General features: G+C 44.8%; 1 protein-coding gene across 10 annotated transcripts in view; it reads left to right on the top strand.

Moving 5' to 3' along the window:
* The first annotated feature begins 869 nt into the window (after nucleotides 1-869).
* The window catches only part of ABCA5 (ATP binding cassette subfamily A member 5), a 35,651-nt gene continuing 18,322 nt past the window's right edge, over nucleotides 870-18,198 (top strand). Inside the window, exons 1-19 of one of the 10 annotated variants that reach the window (XM_076354031.1) lie at nucleotides 870-1,159; nucleotides 4,235-4,291; nucleotides 4,422-4,484; nucleotides 5,038-5,190; nucleotides 5,926-6,130; nucleotides 7,279-7,437; nucleotides 7,655-7,752; nucleotides 8,439-8,668; nucleotides 10,133-10,274; nucleotides 11,028-11,216; nucleotides 11,572-11,719; nucleotides 12,527-12,695; nucleotides 14,290-14,348; nucleotides 14,903-15,013; nucleotides 15,221-15,396; nucleotides 15,834-15,953; nucleotides 16,777-16,915; nucleotides 17,098-17,188; nucleotides 17,406-17,545. In XM_076354031.1, coding sequence (XP_076210146.1) covers nucleotides 5,086-5,190; nucleotides 5,926-6,130; nucleotides 7,279-7,437; nucleotides 7,655-7,752; nucleotides 8,439-8,668; nucleotides 10,133-10,274; nucleotides 11,028-11,216; nucleotides 11,572-11,719; nucleotides 12,527-12,695; nucleotides 14,290-14,348; nucleotides 14,903-15,013; nucleotides 15,221-15,396; nucleotides 15,834-15,953; nucleotides 16,777-16,915; nucleotides 17,098-17,188; nucleotides 17,406-17,545 — 2,281 coding nt within the window. In that variant the 5' untranslated portion in view covers nucleotides 870-1,159; nucleotides 4,235-4,291; nucleotides 4,422-4,484; nucleotides 5,038-5,085. Of the gene's footprint in view, nucleotides 1,160-1,523; nucleotides 1,586-1,739; nucleotides 1,779-1,816; nucleotides 1,840-4,031; nucleotides 4,120-4,234; nucleotides 4,351-4,421; nucleotides 4,485-5,037; nucleotides 5,191-5,925; nucleotides 6,131-7,278; nucleotides 7,438-7,654; nucleotides 7,753-8,438; nucleotides 8,669-10,132; nucleotides 10,275-11,027; nucleotides 11,217-11,571; nucleotides 11,720-12,526; nucleotides 12,696-14,289; nucleotides 14,349-14,902; nucleotides 15,014-15,220; nucleotides 15,397-15,833; nucleotides 15,954-16,776; nucleotides 16,916-17,097; nucleotides 17,189-17,405; nucleotides 17,546-18,198 lie in introns of those variants that run through there. The other 9 variants (XM_076354030.1, XM_076354029.1, XM_076354024.1 and 6 more) reach the window with 9 other exon arrangements.

The following is an 18,198-nucleotide window of genomic DNA, read 5'->3' as shown; positions in this document are numbered from 1 at the left end:
TGAAGAGAAGTAGTTTTGGGGTTTTTTTTGTTGAAGCTCAAGTTATGCCATTGTATTTACTCAGTATTTACTAGGCAAAACTAAAGGGCATTCTATAATCAGAGTACTTGTATCTAATGCTCTTTGTTAAGGTGGAAACTAATGAAAAAAAGAAAGTCTCCAGTTAAAGCAAGCTTTTCTGACAGCTTTTTTTTTTTTTTTCTGAGGGAAGTGCTAGTGTAAAGATCGGGTGGGATTTGACCATTTTCTGTGTGTGAGGTATCTGCAGAAGCCCGGACCCACCGCTGCTGGGCTGCACCGCTCTCGGGGGACACCTGGTAGAAGCAGCCTCCTCCCCGAAACCTCCTCCCCAAAATCTCCTCCCCAGACCCTCGCCGTGCTGGCCCATGGGATTTCTGCTGCTCTGGGGCTGCAGCAAAGGGTGCCTGTGCCTAATGAGAGCCCTGGGACCGGGGCTGGGGCTTGAATCCCGGATATTTCCAATCGTCGCTGTAGGTGAAGGTGTGAATGCAAAGGCTTCTGCGTGGCCATGATACCTACTTGTGTAAACCGTGCTTTCCACTTAATACTGTGCTTTGAGACCCTTTTCTCTTTCTGGATGAGGACACAGTCCTCAGTTTTCCAAGTAAAACTGAGGAAAAATCTCAGTTTTCCAAGTAAAAATGTTGAGTCCATACTGTCGTTACAGAGCTGCACTTCAGCACAGGCGTGCTTGATGCTTGTGCAGCTCCTCAGGTGCACAAAACCAACTCAGACAAGGAATTTCAAGTGCTACTCCATCAAACTGCAGTGCTCCTCTGCAGGAAGCCAGTCAGTCAGTCCTTGGTGGAGCACAAGGAGCTGCCTAGTTTCTTCCTGAGCACGCACGCAGCATCTCTGCTGCAGGACTCCAGATGCTCAGCGACACCTCTGGGTTTCATTTTCAGCTCAGCCTTTCCCAGCAATTTGCAGGAGGCATTTAGGAAAACGAGCACGTCAGATTGCGCTCGCGGTGCCGGGAACACGATAATTAAGATCTCCGTGTTTTTGAACAGATCCCACTTGTCAGCAAAAGGCCGGTCATGGACTAAGGCGAAGGGCCTGTCCGGAGGGCGACGGGAACACTCGCCGGAGAGGGAGTAACTCGGTGGGAAACATCACGCACCGCCGAGTCACCGAGGTAGGGAACCAACGCATGTAAGCGACGGGAATTCAGCATTTGTATTCAAGGCAGCATTTTCAACGCTTTAATTATATTTTGTGCAATGCAACAAAATACCGGCGACCTTCTGTAGGCGGGCAGGAACCAGCAGGGCTGAATGTATCGAGGCGGCTCCCATCCACCCATGAACCTCCGGGCCCCCCGGGCCGTATTTCCAACCCTTTTCCTCCCCTCCCCGGGGGTTGTCCCCGGTGCTGCGGGGCGGCCCCGGAGCTGCGGCCCCGCCCGGGTCCGGCGGGGATGCGCGGCCGGGGGCGGGGGGCAGCCCCGCTCCGCCCCGGGGCGGCGGCGGCGGCGGCGGCGGTGGTGGTGGCGGTGGTGGCGGTGCAGCCCGGCCCCTCGCCCTGCGCCGGGCGGGGAGCGGAGCGGAGCGGAGCGGAGCGGGTGAGTGCCGGGGCGGCGGCGGGGCCTCTCCCGGCCGCCCTCCGCTGGGGACGGAGGCGGGGACCGGGGGCGGGGGGCGGCTGCTGGACCGGGGGAAACGGCCCCCCCGAGGTGTGTAAAACGGGAAGGGAAAGGAAAGGAGAGGAAGAGGAGGAGTTCTGCTGTACCTGTCGGTGCGCGTCATTGCTCTGGAGTAAATGCTTTGGGTTATTTATTTATGTATTTATTAAGGTTTCGTGGCTGGGCGAAAAATGGTGAGGAACGGACATCTGAAGGGGTTTGGGGGGGGGGAAGGGAGGAATGGAAACCCGAAGGGGTGTCCTGCCCCCGCGCCTGCGGTTAGCGACCTGCGGGGGTCCCCGGGGAGCGCCGGGGGGGGAGCGGGGAGCTGGGCTGGAAACGGCCCGGCCGGGCTTTGCTTCGTGTTACTTCATTATCCTGCGGTTAAATAACCATGAGGTCGGAGGGAAGTGTTCTGCAGTTGCTGGGCTTCATGGTGCCCGGCAGCCCGAGGCACGTCTGTTTCCTTTGGGATTCAGATAAGGAAGAAAATTCAGCCCGTTCTTAAAAAACGCATAAATAAAGCATTCAGCTTAAATAATTTAAGACCAATAAAAAGCACATCAGAGTTTTTCTTGAGTATCATTTAGGCTGTTGTCTCGCAGCAAGATCAATAATCTTATTTTCTTATCTTTCTGCAGGTGTTGTTCACTGATAAGTTGTTTTTTTTTTTTCCCTCAAGCCACAGCTCATTTAGCTGAGGCTCACGCACCCCGTTTGTTTGTTTGTTTGTTTGTTTAGCTTAAAAAACAAGGGAAACATGACGTGCAGCACTAAATCACATAAACTGACCCTCACAGACCTTTGTCAGGCTGATGTCTGGGGAAGTGAGGGAAGTCTTCCTAAGTCTCAGCTGGTCGTTATTTCCCCCCTGTAAGAAGCACTAGCATCTCCGACGTGGAATTAAAGGACGAAACCAGTAATTTCCTTGAGATTGCTTTGATCGAGATGCCCACAAGTAGTTGTGTTTCGGCCACTTCTGTCACTACAAGATCATAAGTGGCTAAATTGGGGGCAACTTTCACAGGTTAAGAGTATTTTCATTTTGTCCAGTATAATTCAAATAAATGTCTTGGCGGCTTCTTTTTTTGTTCAGCCTACGTGTTGATTTTCCTCATTTGGAGTTTCTAGGAGGATTTGGGGGATATTTGCCCAGATACCATTTTTCACCATTCAAGTGATACTTCTTCAGTATTCTTAATTGCGTGTTATGTAGCTTCATCAGCTTATGTGGAGATGGCAGGTGTCCTATCAAGAAATTAATTAGCATTCTTAAAAAGACCTTTCCTCCAACCTAGGTGATGTAAGTTAAAGCATGGAAGTGTTTCAGTGAAGATGTGGAAGTATTACTGGTTTTTTGTTTTGTTTTAATAACTGAATTGAAAATAATTAAAGAAACAGTAACTGGCGTGAGTGAATGAATCTGATTAAACCAGCTTTGCCAATTTTCTGATTTTCAATAAAATAGAGGAGCGGGACTGAGGGAAGGGGTTGCTGCTTTAATGCGGTCGTGTAGCGTTCAGCAGGGACCCCAGTGGAGCTTCTCCTCTTGTAAGTGCTCCTGAAAGCAAATGGAGGAAGTCCAAGCGCTTAACAGGGCATGCGGTGAGCAGAGGGGAGAAGCACCTTATTTTTTATGACCTGTAAACAATAGCTGCTGCTCTTGTTTAAAACACTCTGCTGTCATTTTGAAGCATTTCTTGCTTGAAAATACCCAGAGGAGTTACATGCATTTTTCCTGCAAGAATTAGTTATTAGCATAGGTTGATGTTTAAGCATTTTGTGTTTTGGTTGTTTTGGGTATTTTTTAATCAAAGGAAAAAAATTGTGTTTTATTTTTGGAGTAGATTCAATGGGCTTTTATCAGAAGCACTCCGGGCTCTAGGTGGGATCTCTTCCCAAGGTGTCGCTTTCGGTGACGTGCAGCTGTGTCTCCCGCAGGTCCTCGCGCTGCGTGTGCCTGCTGGGGGTCACTGCCCCATGCAGGACCCCGACGCCCAGCAAAGGAAGCCGTGAGCCGTGGGTTCGGTTGCTTGCGGATGCCTTTCCCTTCCTCTCTTCCCTCCTACGCTCAGAGCAATGCAGGCTGCGACAGAGCTGTCTGTCTATAAGCAGTTTGTGTATTTGAAGTTCTTCAAGCTCAGCTCATAGCAGCAGTGCTGACATCTGAGCAACCTCATGTGTTTCTTTAGTTAGATGATGTCTGTACTCCAAATACAGATTTCCATATTGAAATACAGCTGGGGAAGGAAGCTTGAGCCATGTGTTGTCTAACAGATACCGGAGAAACCAGGTCCTGCTGCAGAGCTGCTCTGAATGTGCAGTCACCAAGAACATCGGTCCGCTTTTTGAATAAGTGTTGGGAGCTGTAAAACCTGGAATATGGATAAATTCTTAAAATCTGCACTGTGTTTTGGCTGAAATGTTGAGAAATGACTCAGTTGTTCACCTGTGGCACGTGGGCATGGCTGCAGGTGGGACTTACGGCTGGAGCAGCTGGGGAGCTGGAAGGGGCGGTGGCGTGCAGACCTGCCCTAGTTCTCGTGCTGTCTCTGCTGAGCAGCTCACGATTCTATTTCAATTTCACAGGTGAGGAAATGGAGAGAGATGTAGACTGACCAGTGACTCCGAACCTCGGACAGCAAGGTGGTGGCAAAACTGGGGATAGAAACCTGGCGGTTCCCCAGCCTGCCATCCCTCACCAGGTACGTCCTGGGGAACGGGATGCTGTCTCCTGGAAGAGCATTTTCAATTTTTATTTTTTTTTTCCCAAAAGATTACCTTCAGCACTGCTGTGCTGTGCAGCTGACCTAAAAGGCAGAAAATAATGAAAAGGAAAGTAAGTAGTGTTGGATCTGCTCCAGAATGAAAAGGGGTTACTCACGGTAAATTGAACAGTTTGCCTGGGGTGAGATGGCTCTTGTTTTCAGGTGCATGGGTCTGGGTGGCTGCCCTGAGGTCACGTGCTGGACGCTGGACTTGTGCTCTGAGATAAATACTTCGGTTTGTGATTTATATGTGGCAAAATGAAAATAAGCCCAGGTTAGCTCGGGTCTTGTGAGCTTGCATAGAGCTGATCCTGCCTTTGGGTGGATGCTCAGATGGCACCCTGAGGCCTCTCCCGGGCAGTTTGCCCGGCTCTCCTGTTGCAAATGGGTACTTCCAATTTCTTCGTGTAACAGGCATCTAGCATGTGTATTGGAAGGCATTTAAAATATGAAAAATTGAAAATGAAAAGTTGATATGAAAATATAAAAATATAGAACCATAGAATCATTAAGGTTGGAAAAGAGCTCTAAGATCATCGAGTCCAACCGTCAAATATGAGATACTGAATGCTGTAACTGCCTGCCTGGCCTTTGCTTTTTAAATTATTTTGTCATTTAATATAGATTCGGGTTTTGTTGGTTTGTTTTTCTTAAACAAACTAGTCTTGAAAAATGGCACCAGCTACTCCAAGAGAAGCAGGAGTATGGAGACAAACCAAAGCTCTCTTATTCAAGAACTGTCTTATTAAGTGTAGGACTAAAAAAAGCAGCGTTCAGGTAAGTGGAGTGCTTGTTTACTGCTGCCTTTGTGTCTGCCGTTATTCTGCATTTAAGTGGCTCCTGAGTCAGAGGCAATGCTCAATTTTATTATAATGTTTCTGAAGCTTCAAGGTCTGCTCTGAATTTTGGGTTGAAATAGGCTTTTTCGGAAAGTATTTTGTGATCCTTTGGTTGAAAATGTATCCTAACATGTAAGGCATTATCCAGAAAATACCCTTGAATTAATATTGCAATCTTAGTGCACTTTTAAAAGCATTTGCTCCCATAACTGAGCAGTATAGCGGGATTAGACCTCTCCAAAAGATTTTTACCTTTTCTAACAGTTTAGCCCTGTGCGTAGGTGATGTGTATGATACTGTAAGATGAATTTTGAGGTGAAGAAGAGACAGTACGGTGCTTGGCTAGACTTGTTTAATGGTTCATGGTTTGTGTTTTGCTACTTTGCAAATACCATAAGTTTGCTGATATTTAAAGCAAGTAGAATTATCTCTTTGTACCTTAAAATGGCTTCTTTGGCTACCAATGCATGCGATTAAAATCCTGCTTCAGTGCCAGAGAAGGATTTGGCATTAAAATTGCTGTTGCATTGGAAACGTGCAGGGAACTTTACCGTCAAGTAGTTAAACTCACAGTCCCTCCTTTAAGCTTCATGTAACTAAGCTAAACTTTTGGAAATTCTCGTTTCTACGATTGCTCTTTGAAGTTTTCGTATTTCTTTTTTTCTTTGTACAGGAGGTCCTTTTCCCACTCTTTTTCTTGTTTTGGCTCATTCTGATGAGCATGATGCATCCGCACAGGAAATACGACGAGGTCGCCAACGCCAACCTCGGCACTCTGGATACCTCCGTGCTGGTGAATTTTGTCATCGGGTACACACCGCCAACCCGAATGGCACGAGAAATCATGAAGAAAGTGGCTTTTGATAACTTCGAAGATGGTATTCAGAACCGAAGTGTTTTATTTTTCTCAGTATATCTCATGCCGTGGCTTGTGTTTGAAGAGGGAGCTCGCTGTTGTTGCTGATGATAGAAAAAGGCATTTCTTTTCCATCGCAGATAGAGAACAGACTGTGAAGACGTGTTTTTTTGTTTTGGTTTTTTTTGCTTGGTTGGCAAATGTTCTGGCACTGCCATCTCAAAGTGGTTTGCGTTCTCCTGTTGCAGCCAACAAGTGTTAGGTGGCTGCGGGAAAGGTTTTTGGAGGACCCAAATGCGAAGTACAAAAAGCCCCTGAACAGCTCTAGGGCTAATTAGTACTTGTCCTGTGACATCCTGGGGCAAATTCAGGAGACGATACTGTCCTGCAGATGTATTAGGTCGCATTTTCTATGCTGTTGTTACTATCAAAACAACATTTTAAATTTATTTTTTTTAAATGACGATTCCCATTAACACTGTGTCATCTTTTGAAAGCAATTTTTCTTTTTTTTTGTGTTTTTTTTTTTTTTCCCCCAAGTGCTTTGCCTGCAGAGCTGACACATCTAGTGGGAACTTATCTCTCCAAAACCACTCTGATGTATTTTTAGTTTGGTATCTTTGATTCTCTTCCTTGTGGTATGCATGCTTCAAAGGTACCGCAGAGAAACAGCCCAGCCCGACATCTGCATTTTCCTTATGGGTGCGCTCAGCTGCTTTGAGCAAACAGTTCCACTTTCCGCCTTCGCAGCCCATCTTCCTCCTGTCCTCTGCTGAAGTCAGTGGCAAAATACCATGTTTTCATATATTTAGCCCTCTGCACTGATTTAATCCGCTCTTCTTGAAAAGCGCTGGTGCTGGAGAATAAACTCTCGGGTAGCCGGCAGAGGATTGGGGCACAGAAGCTCTTGGAGCAGCAAAAAATGGGGGGGAAAAGGGAAAGGCTCGGGGGTAAATTTGAATTACCCACCCTGCTACTGAGCGACGCTCCTGCAGGTGTCTGTTCAGGAAAATACTTCCTTTACTAGGACAAAAATACAACCCTATATATATCCAAAACCAAATAAATCATTAATGATTAACATGACGCTTCTTAAAAACAGCGTTGCATAGTTTTTCTTCCTGCTGAGCTGATACCTAAATCAACGTGCTAATTTCTTCTATCTCACAGGCATCATCACAGAGGAGTATTTAAGCGAAGAGGAGCTGCAGGAGGCTAGTGCTTTTAAACCCTCAAACTTTGTGGGTGTAGTGTTCAACGATGCCATGTCCTACCAGCTGAGGTTTCCCGATTCGGTCGCTATGTCTTCCATTTATATGGAATCGAGAGGTAAATGTGCATGCCCTTACATGTACTCCGTAAGGGGATAAACTGAAAAATCATTCCCTCTTTTTCTTTTTTGACCTGATGTTGCGTTTATTGGTTTATGGAAGTTCTTTCCACCATTTATAAGGGATCGCCTCAAGCTGCACCGTCTTTACCTTGGGGATAGGACAGCTGTAATTCCAGCATTTTGCATTTTAAAATGCCTCGCTTTATTCTGCAGCCAGTTGCTCCAGCCTGCGGAAAGGGTGTGAATCGGTAACGTACTGGAGCTCGGGATTTACGGCTCTGCAAGCCTGCATCGATGCTGCAATTATACAGGTAAGTCTGAACAAATAACGCAGTAAACCCAAGGAGGTTCAAATCTGTGCGCTGCCTTGGCTCTGACTGGTTTTGTGATTTTTGTCCATTAATTGTGTAAAATGCCATATAAAAAATTAGCTTGAGTCCGATGAGCAGGCAGAATATTTCATGTGTGTTTTGCCGTATTTTGTACAGAAGTGTTGAATAATGCGGTTGAATAACGCAGACGTTTGTCTTCATTTGTGATTGAATGATACATCACAGCAGTCGTCAAAACGCAAAGGGTTGACAGTGCTCACCCCAAAATACTATTTAAGATGCTGTACCAAAAGGGGCTGCAGAATTTGCCTTACTGTTTTATGGTCAGCATTTGTCAGCGATGCCCTTTTCCCTATTTCTCCCCCATCGTGCCGCTCGCGGTGAGAGCGAGTCTCACCTTTTTAGGTAATAGGAATTGCAAAACTGTTCATTTTATCTCCAGCGCTTCAGATACTGTCCAATTTCTGTGCTTTTGGACTGGGATTTGGGGACAGTAAGGTTTTGGGGTCTCCAGATCTCTCCCTGTCAGCGGGGATGGAGACCGGGCTGGGCACGGTGCGACGCGCTGGCACGTGGGAGCTGAGCCGGGGACGCTGCCGCTGGGTGGGATGGGGCTGTAAAATCAGGAGTGATGCAGAAATAACTCTTCATTCTCTTCCTTTCAGCTGAAGACTAATCAATCGGTTTGGGAACAACTTGAATTGACGAGGGCGGTGGTCATGGGAGAGGCTGCGGTGGTGGAAATAGATAATTTTCCTCGTGCGATCATTTTAATTTACCTAGTGATCGCTTTCTCACCGTTTGGGTATTATTTGGCCATTCATATTGTGGCAGAAAAGGAGAGGAAGTTGAAGGAATTCTTAAAAATATTGGGACTTCATGACACTGCCTTTTGGTATGTGAGTGTTTGGTATAACCCGTTCTTTATAAAAGAAATATAAAATAAAAACACTTTCTAGGAAAACTCCTCTATCCCATCCTCCTTTTTTTAAGTTGTTTTCAGTCTGATTAACTGAAAACAGCCTAAAAGTGAGATGCTCTGTAAAATCTAACATAGAGATACTTGCAGTATCATGAAAATAGGAATATTTTAATAAGTAAATACCAGAGTAATACTGTTGCATTTGTGCATGTAAAGTTATGCCAGCCTTAGAGGGATTAAATGTGATGATGTGTGAGATTTTTATGTAGTTTGTTTTTTATTGTTTTTAAATAGCTTTGGCTCAGTACCTCCTTTTCTGGAGGCTCAACAGGTAACCTGCAGTCTCTCTTCAGAGTTTATCGGCAGCGTTTCCATGACACATAATTAAATGAATCTCACTCTATAATTTTAACGTGACAGAGCAGTCTAAGCAGCAGGTTTTAATTTGTTTCCTTACCATGATGGAAATTGTCCTATGCGATATAATGGGGTTTTTTTTCCCAAATGAGAGGATGTGCTAATTTGAAATCATTGATAGTTGCAGAGATAAAAGCGGGTTTAGATTTGCCCTTTACCACAGTGGCCGACAGCGGTTTAGCATCTTTCCGTGCTGCGCCGTAACAGCCAGCTGGGGTTGTCTGCGTTATGTTTTTTTCTGGTTGCTTTTGTTTTATTTCTGCACCCAAGCTCTTTTCTGGCAGTCAGTTCCGCTTGTTTGCGGTACGTCCTTGGTGACAAATCTTATTTAGTTGAGTCCTTTGCCCGCAGCCTCGGTCCGCTGTCCCCACTTGCCCCTCGCACATCAGCATTGAGCACCTCTGGTCTGGAGAAAATCGTTTTACTTTTCCCAGCGTGAAATGGGAGCGATCTGCAGAGGCACGCTGGTAATGCAGCTTTGATCGGCCACTGAATGTAACTCAGAAACTTGCTTCTGAGGAAGATGGGTCATTTTTTACTACCTGTACACAAACCGCTCTTGTTTCCTGAGGTCAGAATTGCTCACAGACTTGCAGCTCTGTTTTTGAAAATAAAAGGATTTTATTACCCTGGCCAGCTACTGGAATAACTAGTGTATTAAATTTTAAATAGAATTTCTTTAATTATTTAAACCTACTACTCAGTTACCCTCTTTTGATTATACCCGGGAATTAATTATGCAAGTTAAAAAAAAAAAAAAAAAAATCATGAATCATCTAATTGTGTATCTTCTTGATGCCGGGTATTGATGTGTGTGCTCTAATGCCTAGAACAATTGCAGGGATGTTTACAAGAGCTCTTTTTATTTGGGGGCTCTTGTTTTGTTGCAAGCTTGTCCTTTGGTGCAGCTGTCTGGAATATTAAAGCATGGTAGTTTTAGCTATTTTTGTGCATGAATAATTCAGGCTGGGAATTCATTGACTGGTTTCTGTTCTTTTTCCCCCCCCCTTTTGCTCCTAGGCTTTCTTGGGTGCTGCTGTACATGAGCCTGATTTTTGTCATGTCCATTCTTATGGCAGTGATTGCGACGGCTTCTTCCCTCTTTCCCCAGAGCAGTGCCTTTGTGATATTTCTCCTTTTTTTCCTGTATGGAATCTCTTCAGTAAGTATTCCTGGTCTTGTTGAATTCGGCCATCCTATCCCTGGTTTGTTTTTTTTTTTTCCCCTTCCCATCTGATCTTGTTCTCTCTCCTAAAGCATTTGGAACAAATGTAGCTTCTGTAGGACCAAACGGTGGTGGGTATCTTACCTGTCCCCATCCCCTGCCCTGGGTCCGCTCCGGTTTGGGATGTTGTACAGGTCTCTCTGAGAAATATCTTTCCTTACTGAAATATCCGAGTTTATAATCATCTGTCTTTGAACTGAAGACACTGTCTGTACAGCACCGTTTTGAAGTCCAAAGCCATGCCCTCTTCTACACTTTTGCTGTTACTATCTAGTGTAATGTTAAAACCCTGATTAAAGGTCAGAGAATTAATTTATACAGTAAATTGCTTGTCTGAGTCCGTAAGCAACCAGTGCAGAAATAGTTACTCGTTTACTGTCTGTCATTTACAGAAGGTGTACTAACCAGGGTGTATGTGCACGCTCAGCCATATGGCTCCTTATTTTTCTTTTATAATTTTTTTCTGTGCGCTGTCACCTGGCATCTTTGGGAAATCTGTCCCTCCCGATGGTCTGTTTGTAAGGGAAGTGTGGGATGTGGGTGAATGCTGTAGTGACTATACCAGGAATACGATGTGATTATCAGAGGCAAAACTGAAGCCATGGTCTTTTTACTTTAGTTTTTCTGTACCCTGTATTATTATTATTTTTTAATATAGTACCTTCTTGCATTTATTTAATCCGTCCTTAGGTTTTCTTTGCACTTATGCTGACACCTCTATTTAAAAAGTCAAAGCACGTGGGTATAGTGGAGTTCTTGGCGACGCTGGTGTTTGGTTTTGTGGGCCTTAATACTGTCCTGCTGGAAGATTTCCCCAAGTCTTTTGTGTGGATTCTCAGCCCCTTATGTCAGTGCAGCTTCTTGATCGGTGTCGCGCAGGTAAATAACCTTCTACTCCTCCGATTGCAACCTCATCGTGCTCATGCGTCTTGCATCATTTTCAAATAGGTAGTGAGGTAGTGATGTAGATATTCTTAATTTTTTTTTTTTTTCATAAACTGATGATGGTGGGGAAAAATGCCTATTTTAATAGCTTCTCATGGCAATTTAATACCAAGTAAAATACAGTGCGCCGTCAAGCAACTGTTATTCTCCATGTTCGTTGCTGTGATCTCAGTCACTTTTTCATTTTTATTTTTTTTCTGTTGCGAAGTTTTGCACCGTGCTGTCATGTCTTTCCATGCTGGTACAGTGCCGGTGTGTAACATCTCCTTTTGTCTGTGTTTGTTGGCAGGTCATGCATCTAGAAGACTATGAAGATGGTGCAACATTTTCAAACCTAAATCATGGTCCTTACCCACTCTTTATCTCTCTCATTTTATTGGTGCTGGACAGCATATTTTATCTGCTTGTAGCTGTCTACCTTGATCAGGTTATCCCAGGTATGTTCACGAGAAAAACTGAACTGAACTGTGCTAGTATCACCGATTCCTGAAGTCCTGAGCCCCCCGGGTTGATGCGGCTGGTGCAGCTGGTGGCATTTCTGACTTGATTTTAACTGTGGAGAAAGGAGATGCTGCTGTTTACAAATATATTTTACACTGTGACTCAGAATACTTGTAGCGGAAATAATTCATATTCTGTTAAAGCTGTGAGATGTGAGGGAGGGGTGTTAGCATGTTTAGAATTGACGGCCTTTAGGTACGCCAGCTAAATTTTATTTCCCTTTTCCTAAAGGAAGAGCTTCCTTGCTGGGTTAAGTAGTGCCTCAGCCTTTGCAATTTGCTCTTACAGGGTTGAAAATTAACGACTACTCTGCGTGTTCTAGACCTTTCCTTGTGACGGCAGTAGTTTAACATGAAACGTGGAATAAAGTTGTTAATCTTGCGACTAATGCCTGGTTAAGCCCTTCAGCTCACTTTGCCTCTGATCTCTCTGGCTTTACATTGCCTGTGTTTAAGTCACTGTTCTTTTAGCACTGGGGATTTCTCTTGCATAGAAAGAGATTTGCACATATGTTTAAATACTTAGCAAAACAGGAGCCTGCTAGCAGTGTTGATGGGAACCGTGGCTTAAATGCAGGTAATGTAAACTTGATTTACATTATCTGTAATCCCTCCAGAATGGGGGTGTGGGCTGGCTCCTAAACTTTCAGCAGAACAGTTCATGGCTTTTATAGCTAAAACCCAAAAGCTGAGGAATATCTGCAGTTACTGTTAAGAAATTGTCTTTTTCCCTTTACTGTCCAGGGGAGTTTGGACTACACCGCACGCCATTTTTTTTTATGAAGCCCTCGTTTTGGTCAAAGCACAGAAAAAATTACAAGGAGTTGTACGAGAGCAGCATCAATGGCAGTTTAAGTTTCAGTGAGATAGTTGAACCCGTGCCTTCCGAATTTCAGGGGAAAGAAGCCATCAGGTACGATTCCTGCCCTGTCCCACATGCGGTTTAGCAAACCTGGGTCCCTGACATTTAATGTGTAATTTGAAAATCACTCTTGTTTCTCCAGTCGTTGCATTCAAATAGCATATGGTATGCATTGCAGAGAGTCCTCCACACGCACACAGCATGGCTGGTTTCCATTTTCAATGAAGCCCCATCACCAACAACATGGATGCTCTCCAAGGATAAATTACTGGGCTTAAAGAAAGGGTTTGTCTGTGGATTGTATTCCTTGAGTTGGAGTCCTCCTAAAACTGGACGGTTTTCCATTCCCTCACTTTCACTGAGGCCACAAGAGACGTAAGCGGTTGCAGATGTTGAAACGCCTACTCTTCTGGGAGGGTTTAGTTTCTGGTAACACACGTTTGAGGAGAAAAAGCTGAATTCTAGGTTTGTGTGAAGGCTGTTGTGTTCTCCATAGACCAGAGGAGAACTTCGTGGTGGTTTTACCCAGCTGCTGTATCTAAGAGGGTAAAACAAAACTGAAATATAGATGTCCACGCTCTCATCTTTCACGTTGCATTTTGTGTCGCCTGTTGTCTTGCATCAGGACTGTCATGTATTTTTAATGTGTCTCAGATACCATTTTCAGTATCTTCCTTTTAGCCCTTGTTTCCATCATTTTCCAATGGCGTCGCCTGATGTGAGTTGAGGAACTCCGCGTCTTCACTCTTTCTGGTTGGCTCTGCTAGTCTCAAATAAATATTTGAGCTTAGTGACCAGAACGAGTCTTGTGTCGTCTGCGCTATACATGTCTCTTCGGGCATCTGCCATAGGTTGAAGGGTCCAGTTTTAATCCTGATGTTCACATGAAAACATTGTGGCCGTTTTTGCATTATTCATCCACCCTGGACTCTTTCCGTAGCATCCCTCCACCAGCTCTCCATCATTTTTGCACTATCTTGTCATCTTTACATGTACAGGTTTTGTTTCCTTTCATACCCAGTTCTCCTCCCCGCTACTCACACCTGTAATCCACTCCCCATCCCCATTTTCAGGGTGGCCAGGCTTCCAAAACCCACCCCTCACAGGGTGCCTTCAGATAAACTGGTTGGTTTTTTCATTTTGAAAAACAGTGGGGCTGGAAGGAAGGTTTTTACCTTTCTTGGAGAGAAAGATACCTGCTTTCTTTTGCCTAACTTTGATCAAGAGCTGTCAGTAATCACATCTTTGGAGTCTGGTGTACTACCACCTATTTTCCGTATCCTGTCTGTTGAGTCTTCTGTTGTATTATGAATTTATTGGGGAGTAGCTGTGCCCTTTTCTAGCTTGGGAAACCTCTAGTGCATAGTTCTACCGTGTGAAAGAAACACAGATTTGAAGTAATTCAGTCTGTCATCATAGGAAATACCTTAGAAGGTGACGAGAAAAAGCTTTCTGATAGCGGGGTGGAGATGGACTAAGTTCTGCGACAAGACGCCCTGTCTCTTGACTTGCCTCTACGGGTCTTGAATGTGTCTGGTGCCACTTTAGCATGGTTGTCGTCTTGTGACTGTTGCCGAGTGTTGATCATTCGAAATGACTTATAACGATCCTAAAACAGTTTATAAAATGACATGTCTTCTTTCAGAATCAGCTGTGTTCAGAAAACATTCAGGAAAAAGGGGGAAACTGTGGAGGCTCTCAGAAGTAAGAACGTTTTAGCTTTTTAGTTGCTTATCAGATGCAGAGGAGCAATAGCTGAATTGTTGAGCGGTCTTTTGTGTTTCAGTTCGGGCTTTTTGGTTTCTTTTAGTGGGGTGGGACCTTGGAGCATGAATGCCAGATGTGCTTGTGCGTGTCTTCTCTCACCGCTTTGGCAGTAATCTTGTTTAAAATGGTACCCCAAAAAGAGGAACCCTTCCATCACTAAAGAAAGCCTGCTGACATCGTCCCCCTTATTCCTCCTCTGCCCATGTCGTTAGTGATATGATCTTCCCTGCCCCATCTCCCTGATCTTTTCATCTCGTTTCCCTGTGTGGCTTTTAAACGCAGCCACCCTGCACCCAGTGCAGGGACTGTCCCAGCCCCAGCGGTCCCGCGCCATGCTGGGGTGTGAAGGTAAGGCATCCCTCCGAACAGAGAGTAAATGCATACCCCATATGTCAGTATTTGAATTGACCTCTGCGGTAGGAGCCGGCTCCGGGTGCCACAGGCACGTCGCTAACGTCTCCTCTTTCTCTTGTGCCTGCCTCGGGGACCAGATTTGTCCTTCGACATCTATGAAGGTCAGATCACGGCTCTGCTCGGGCACAGCGGGACCGGGAAGACGACGCTGATGAACATCCTTTGCGGGCTGTGTCCACCGACGGACGGTGAGCTTCTCCGGTGTTAGGAGATTTTGAGTACCCTGCTTTTGAAAACCAAAGCTGTTAACCTTTATGGTTATTTCAGGATGCACTAAATTTTTCTCTGGATAATGTCTGGAAGAGTCCACTTTAGGTTCATGTCCATGTTATCCTGCTCTCTGGCTGTAACAAACCTCTCAGTTGATTGCTCCTGGCTTTTTTCTTTTTTTTTAGGGTTCGTCTCTGTCTACGGGCACAAAGTCTCTGAAGTCGATGAAATGCTTGAAGTGAGACAAATAGCAGGTGTGTGCCCCCAGTCCGACATACACTTTGATATATTAACTGTGGAGGAGAATCTCTCCATATTTGCTGCAATTAAAGGAATCCCGCAGAACGATTTGATACAAGAGGTAAGTCAGCCGGGCACAGATATGTTTTACATCTTCATTTTTAACCTGTAGGGCAAAATAGTCTTAGATTGTACAGATATTTCCTTAAGACAAGTTTGCAGGGGCATATTACTTTACAGTATAACAGACAAGGAGGCAGAGCACAGACAGATGTTTTTACATAGATAAACTTAAATTTTCCTAGGAAACTAAAATGCTCGTGAAACTTTTTAAATCCCAGCATTTGTGTGCAAGCATAGACACCTTTTAACTTCTGCAGGTTTGCTGGGGCTTAAGACCCTGCTCTGGATGTACAAGTTCGTTAGCAGGGTGTGCAGTTCAGGTAGAGAATAGACTGTGAATTAGGAGCAGTTAATCTGAATGTTAATTGTTAATAATCTGGTTAAAAAAATTTATAGGGTTTTTTTAACGATAAATGTGTTTCGTATGTTTTGAAGGTGCAGAAAGTGTTGTTGGATTTAGATATGCAGCCTATCAGAGACAATCAAGCTAAAAAATTAAGTGGGGGGCAGAAAAGGCGGCTGTCGGTGGGAGTTGCTGTTCTCGGGAACCCAAAGGTGAGCGTGATGGAGGCGTTCCCGACTTGGTGTCACTAATACACCTAAGAGTGTCACTAATACACCTAAGAGTCGATGTCTCTTGTCAAAACCAGCTAATGCATATAAGAATATGTAAGATGCAGAAATTATTGCTGTGAGCAACTGTCACTTTTTTTTTCCCCCCTCGTTTGTGGTTTAAACAATTAAAATCACTTCAGTAGCTCAACTTCTATGCTCGAGGATGTTAATGGCTTAGGTAATGGCAATAGCTCTGGATTCGATCTCTTTGTGAAATAAATAGCGTGAAAAGTTTTACGTCGTTTCTGGCAGGTAACATTTAGCCCCCAACAGCGACACTGTTGGAGACTTTCCTTGCAAAGCCATCCAGGCACTCGGAGCAGGGACGGAGCCAGAGAGCTCTTTTGTGTTACAGATCTATTATTTCTGGCCTGTAAGAACGGGGACTGCTTTTAGATCTGTCTTTAAAAATGAGGCATGTGACAGTTCACTGGGATTTTAAAAGCATGTGTGTATATTTAACTATCCCGTAATAGAGTGAATCCATAGCTAAATGTAATTGTATTAGACACAGAATAAAACAGACGATGGCATTAACTTACTATATGATTTTTCCATTTGTCACAACAGGAGATGAATTTATTCAAAGCGTAGCAGAGACAGCTGCCTTGCTTACTCTAGGATGTTTCCTATATGTTTTAAGAGGACTAACTAGCAGGCTTCAAACAAAAAGCCCTCTATCTGTAACTTCGGTGGGATTTCCTGAGGTCAGTACCTTGCACGTGGATATGGCTTTGCAAACGCTTCTTGTTTTTGCGCAAAGGTTTTACTGCTGGATGAGCCGACTGCGGGTATGGATCCGTGTTCGCGGCACATCGTCTGGAACCTCCTGAAAAACAGAAAAGCGAATCGCGTGACCGTTTTCAGTACCCACTTCATGGACGAGGCGGATATCCTCGCCGGTGAGTCCTGCCGCCACCCCCTGGGTACTGCCCCGGGTACCCAGTCCCTGAGAGGCAGTCACGTTATAGAGCAAAAAGTGATGCTTCTCTAACTGTGGTATATGCCTTTATTTGAAACATATAGTTGTGTTTTGGAATAAATTGACGTTCCTCTGATTTTTTGTTTGTTTGTTTGTTTCTAGATCGTAAAGCTGTGATTTCTCAAGGGATGTTAAAATGCCTTGGATCTTCTCTCTTTCTCAAAAGCAAATGGGGAATTGGCTACCGCTTGAGGTATTCTTTTTGTGTGATACCTGTTATGTGACATCATGCATCTTTTTTTTATTGTTTTCTGTTGAAATCTGTAAGATAGCACCCCCTGTCCTTAAAAAAGATCCTTTTATCATCTTCGTACTGAATGTTTGGTGCTCTGCTGGCTGCTAGTTCTGATGCAGGCGTACGGAGAAAAGCAAGCTTTAAAACCCCAATTTCTTGTCGTGCATTTGCTTAGTATGCACATCGATGCCTATTGCAACACAGAAGCTACAACCTCGCTGATAAGACAGCACATACCTGCAGCCAGCCTGATCCAAGAGAACGACGAGCAGCTCGTGTACACCCTGCCGCTCAAGGACATGGACAAGTTTGCAGGTATTGACGTTTTTGTTGTGCTGCAGGGTTGCACGGCTGCAGGAGGGAAATCCGTCAAGCGTGGCCGTAGTCTGCAATTCTTGTTAAATTGTCACTTCTGCATTTATGTGTTTTTATATGTATTCATTGTTCGGCTGATTTGGCTGATACCAGTCAGCGAGGTCTTTCTCAGGCGACTGAGGACCTCGTCACCTCCTCCAAGGGGGCTGTGGTGTGTTACGAGGGGTGTGGGTACCCGACAGCCAAGTGCTGGGGAGATGCCTTTAGCAGAAGGGTGGAGAGACCCTTTTGTCTGAGAATCCCCTTGTCCTGCAGAAGCATCATCTTACTGCAGAGCGTTTTAATGAGCAGGGCTGGCCTCCAGCGGGAAGCCAGAAAGCCCCAAGTCCTACAATAATCAATCCCTCTTGTTGCGAGCTGCAAAGAGCATTGTGTCGCTGCCTTAAAATTGAGGGAGCGTGGAATGGATGTGTTGGCTTCACTAGATGGCAGCAATTATCTGATTAGTCCTACACGGGGCTGCTTGTTCATCTCCCAGGAGAAAATGGAAGAAACGGCGTGTCCTTTGCGCTATGTGGAAGGCTAAGGGAGAATCAATACTGATGTGAACGCGGCTCATATTTCATAAATGCTTTTTTCCCGTTGCATTTAAC

Source organism: Aptenodytes patagonicus, chromosome 16 (genome assembly GCF_965638725.1).
Source record: "Aptenodytes patagonicus chromosome 16, bAptPat1.pri.cur, whole genome shotgun sequence".
NCBI lineage: Eukaryota > Metazoa > Chordata > Aves > Sphenisciformes > Spheniscidae > Aptenodytes > Aptenodytes patagonicus.
This window is presented reverse-complemented; position numbering and strand designations above follow the sequence as displayed.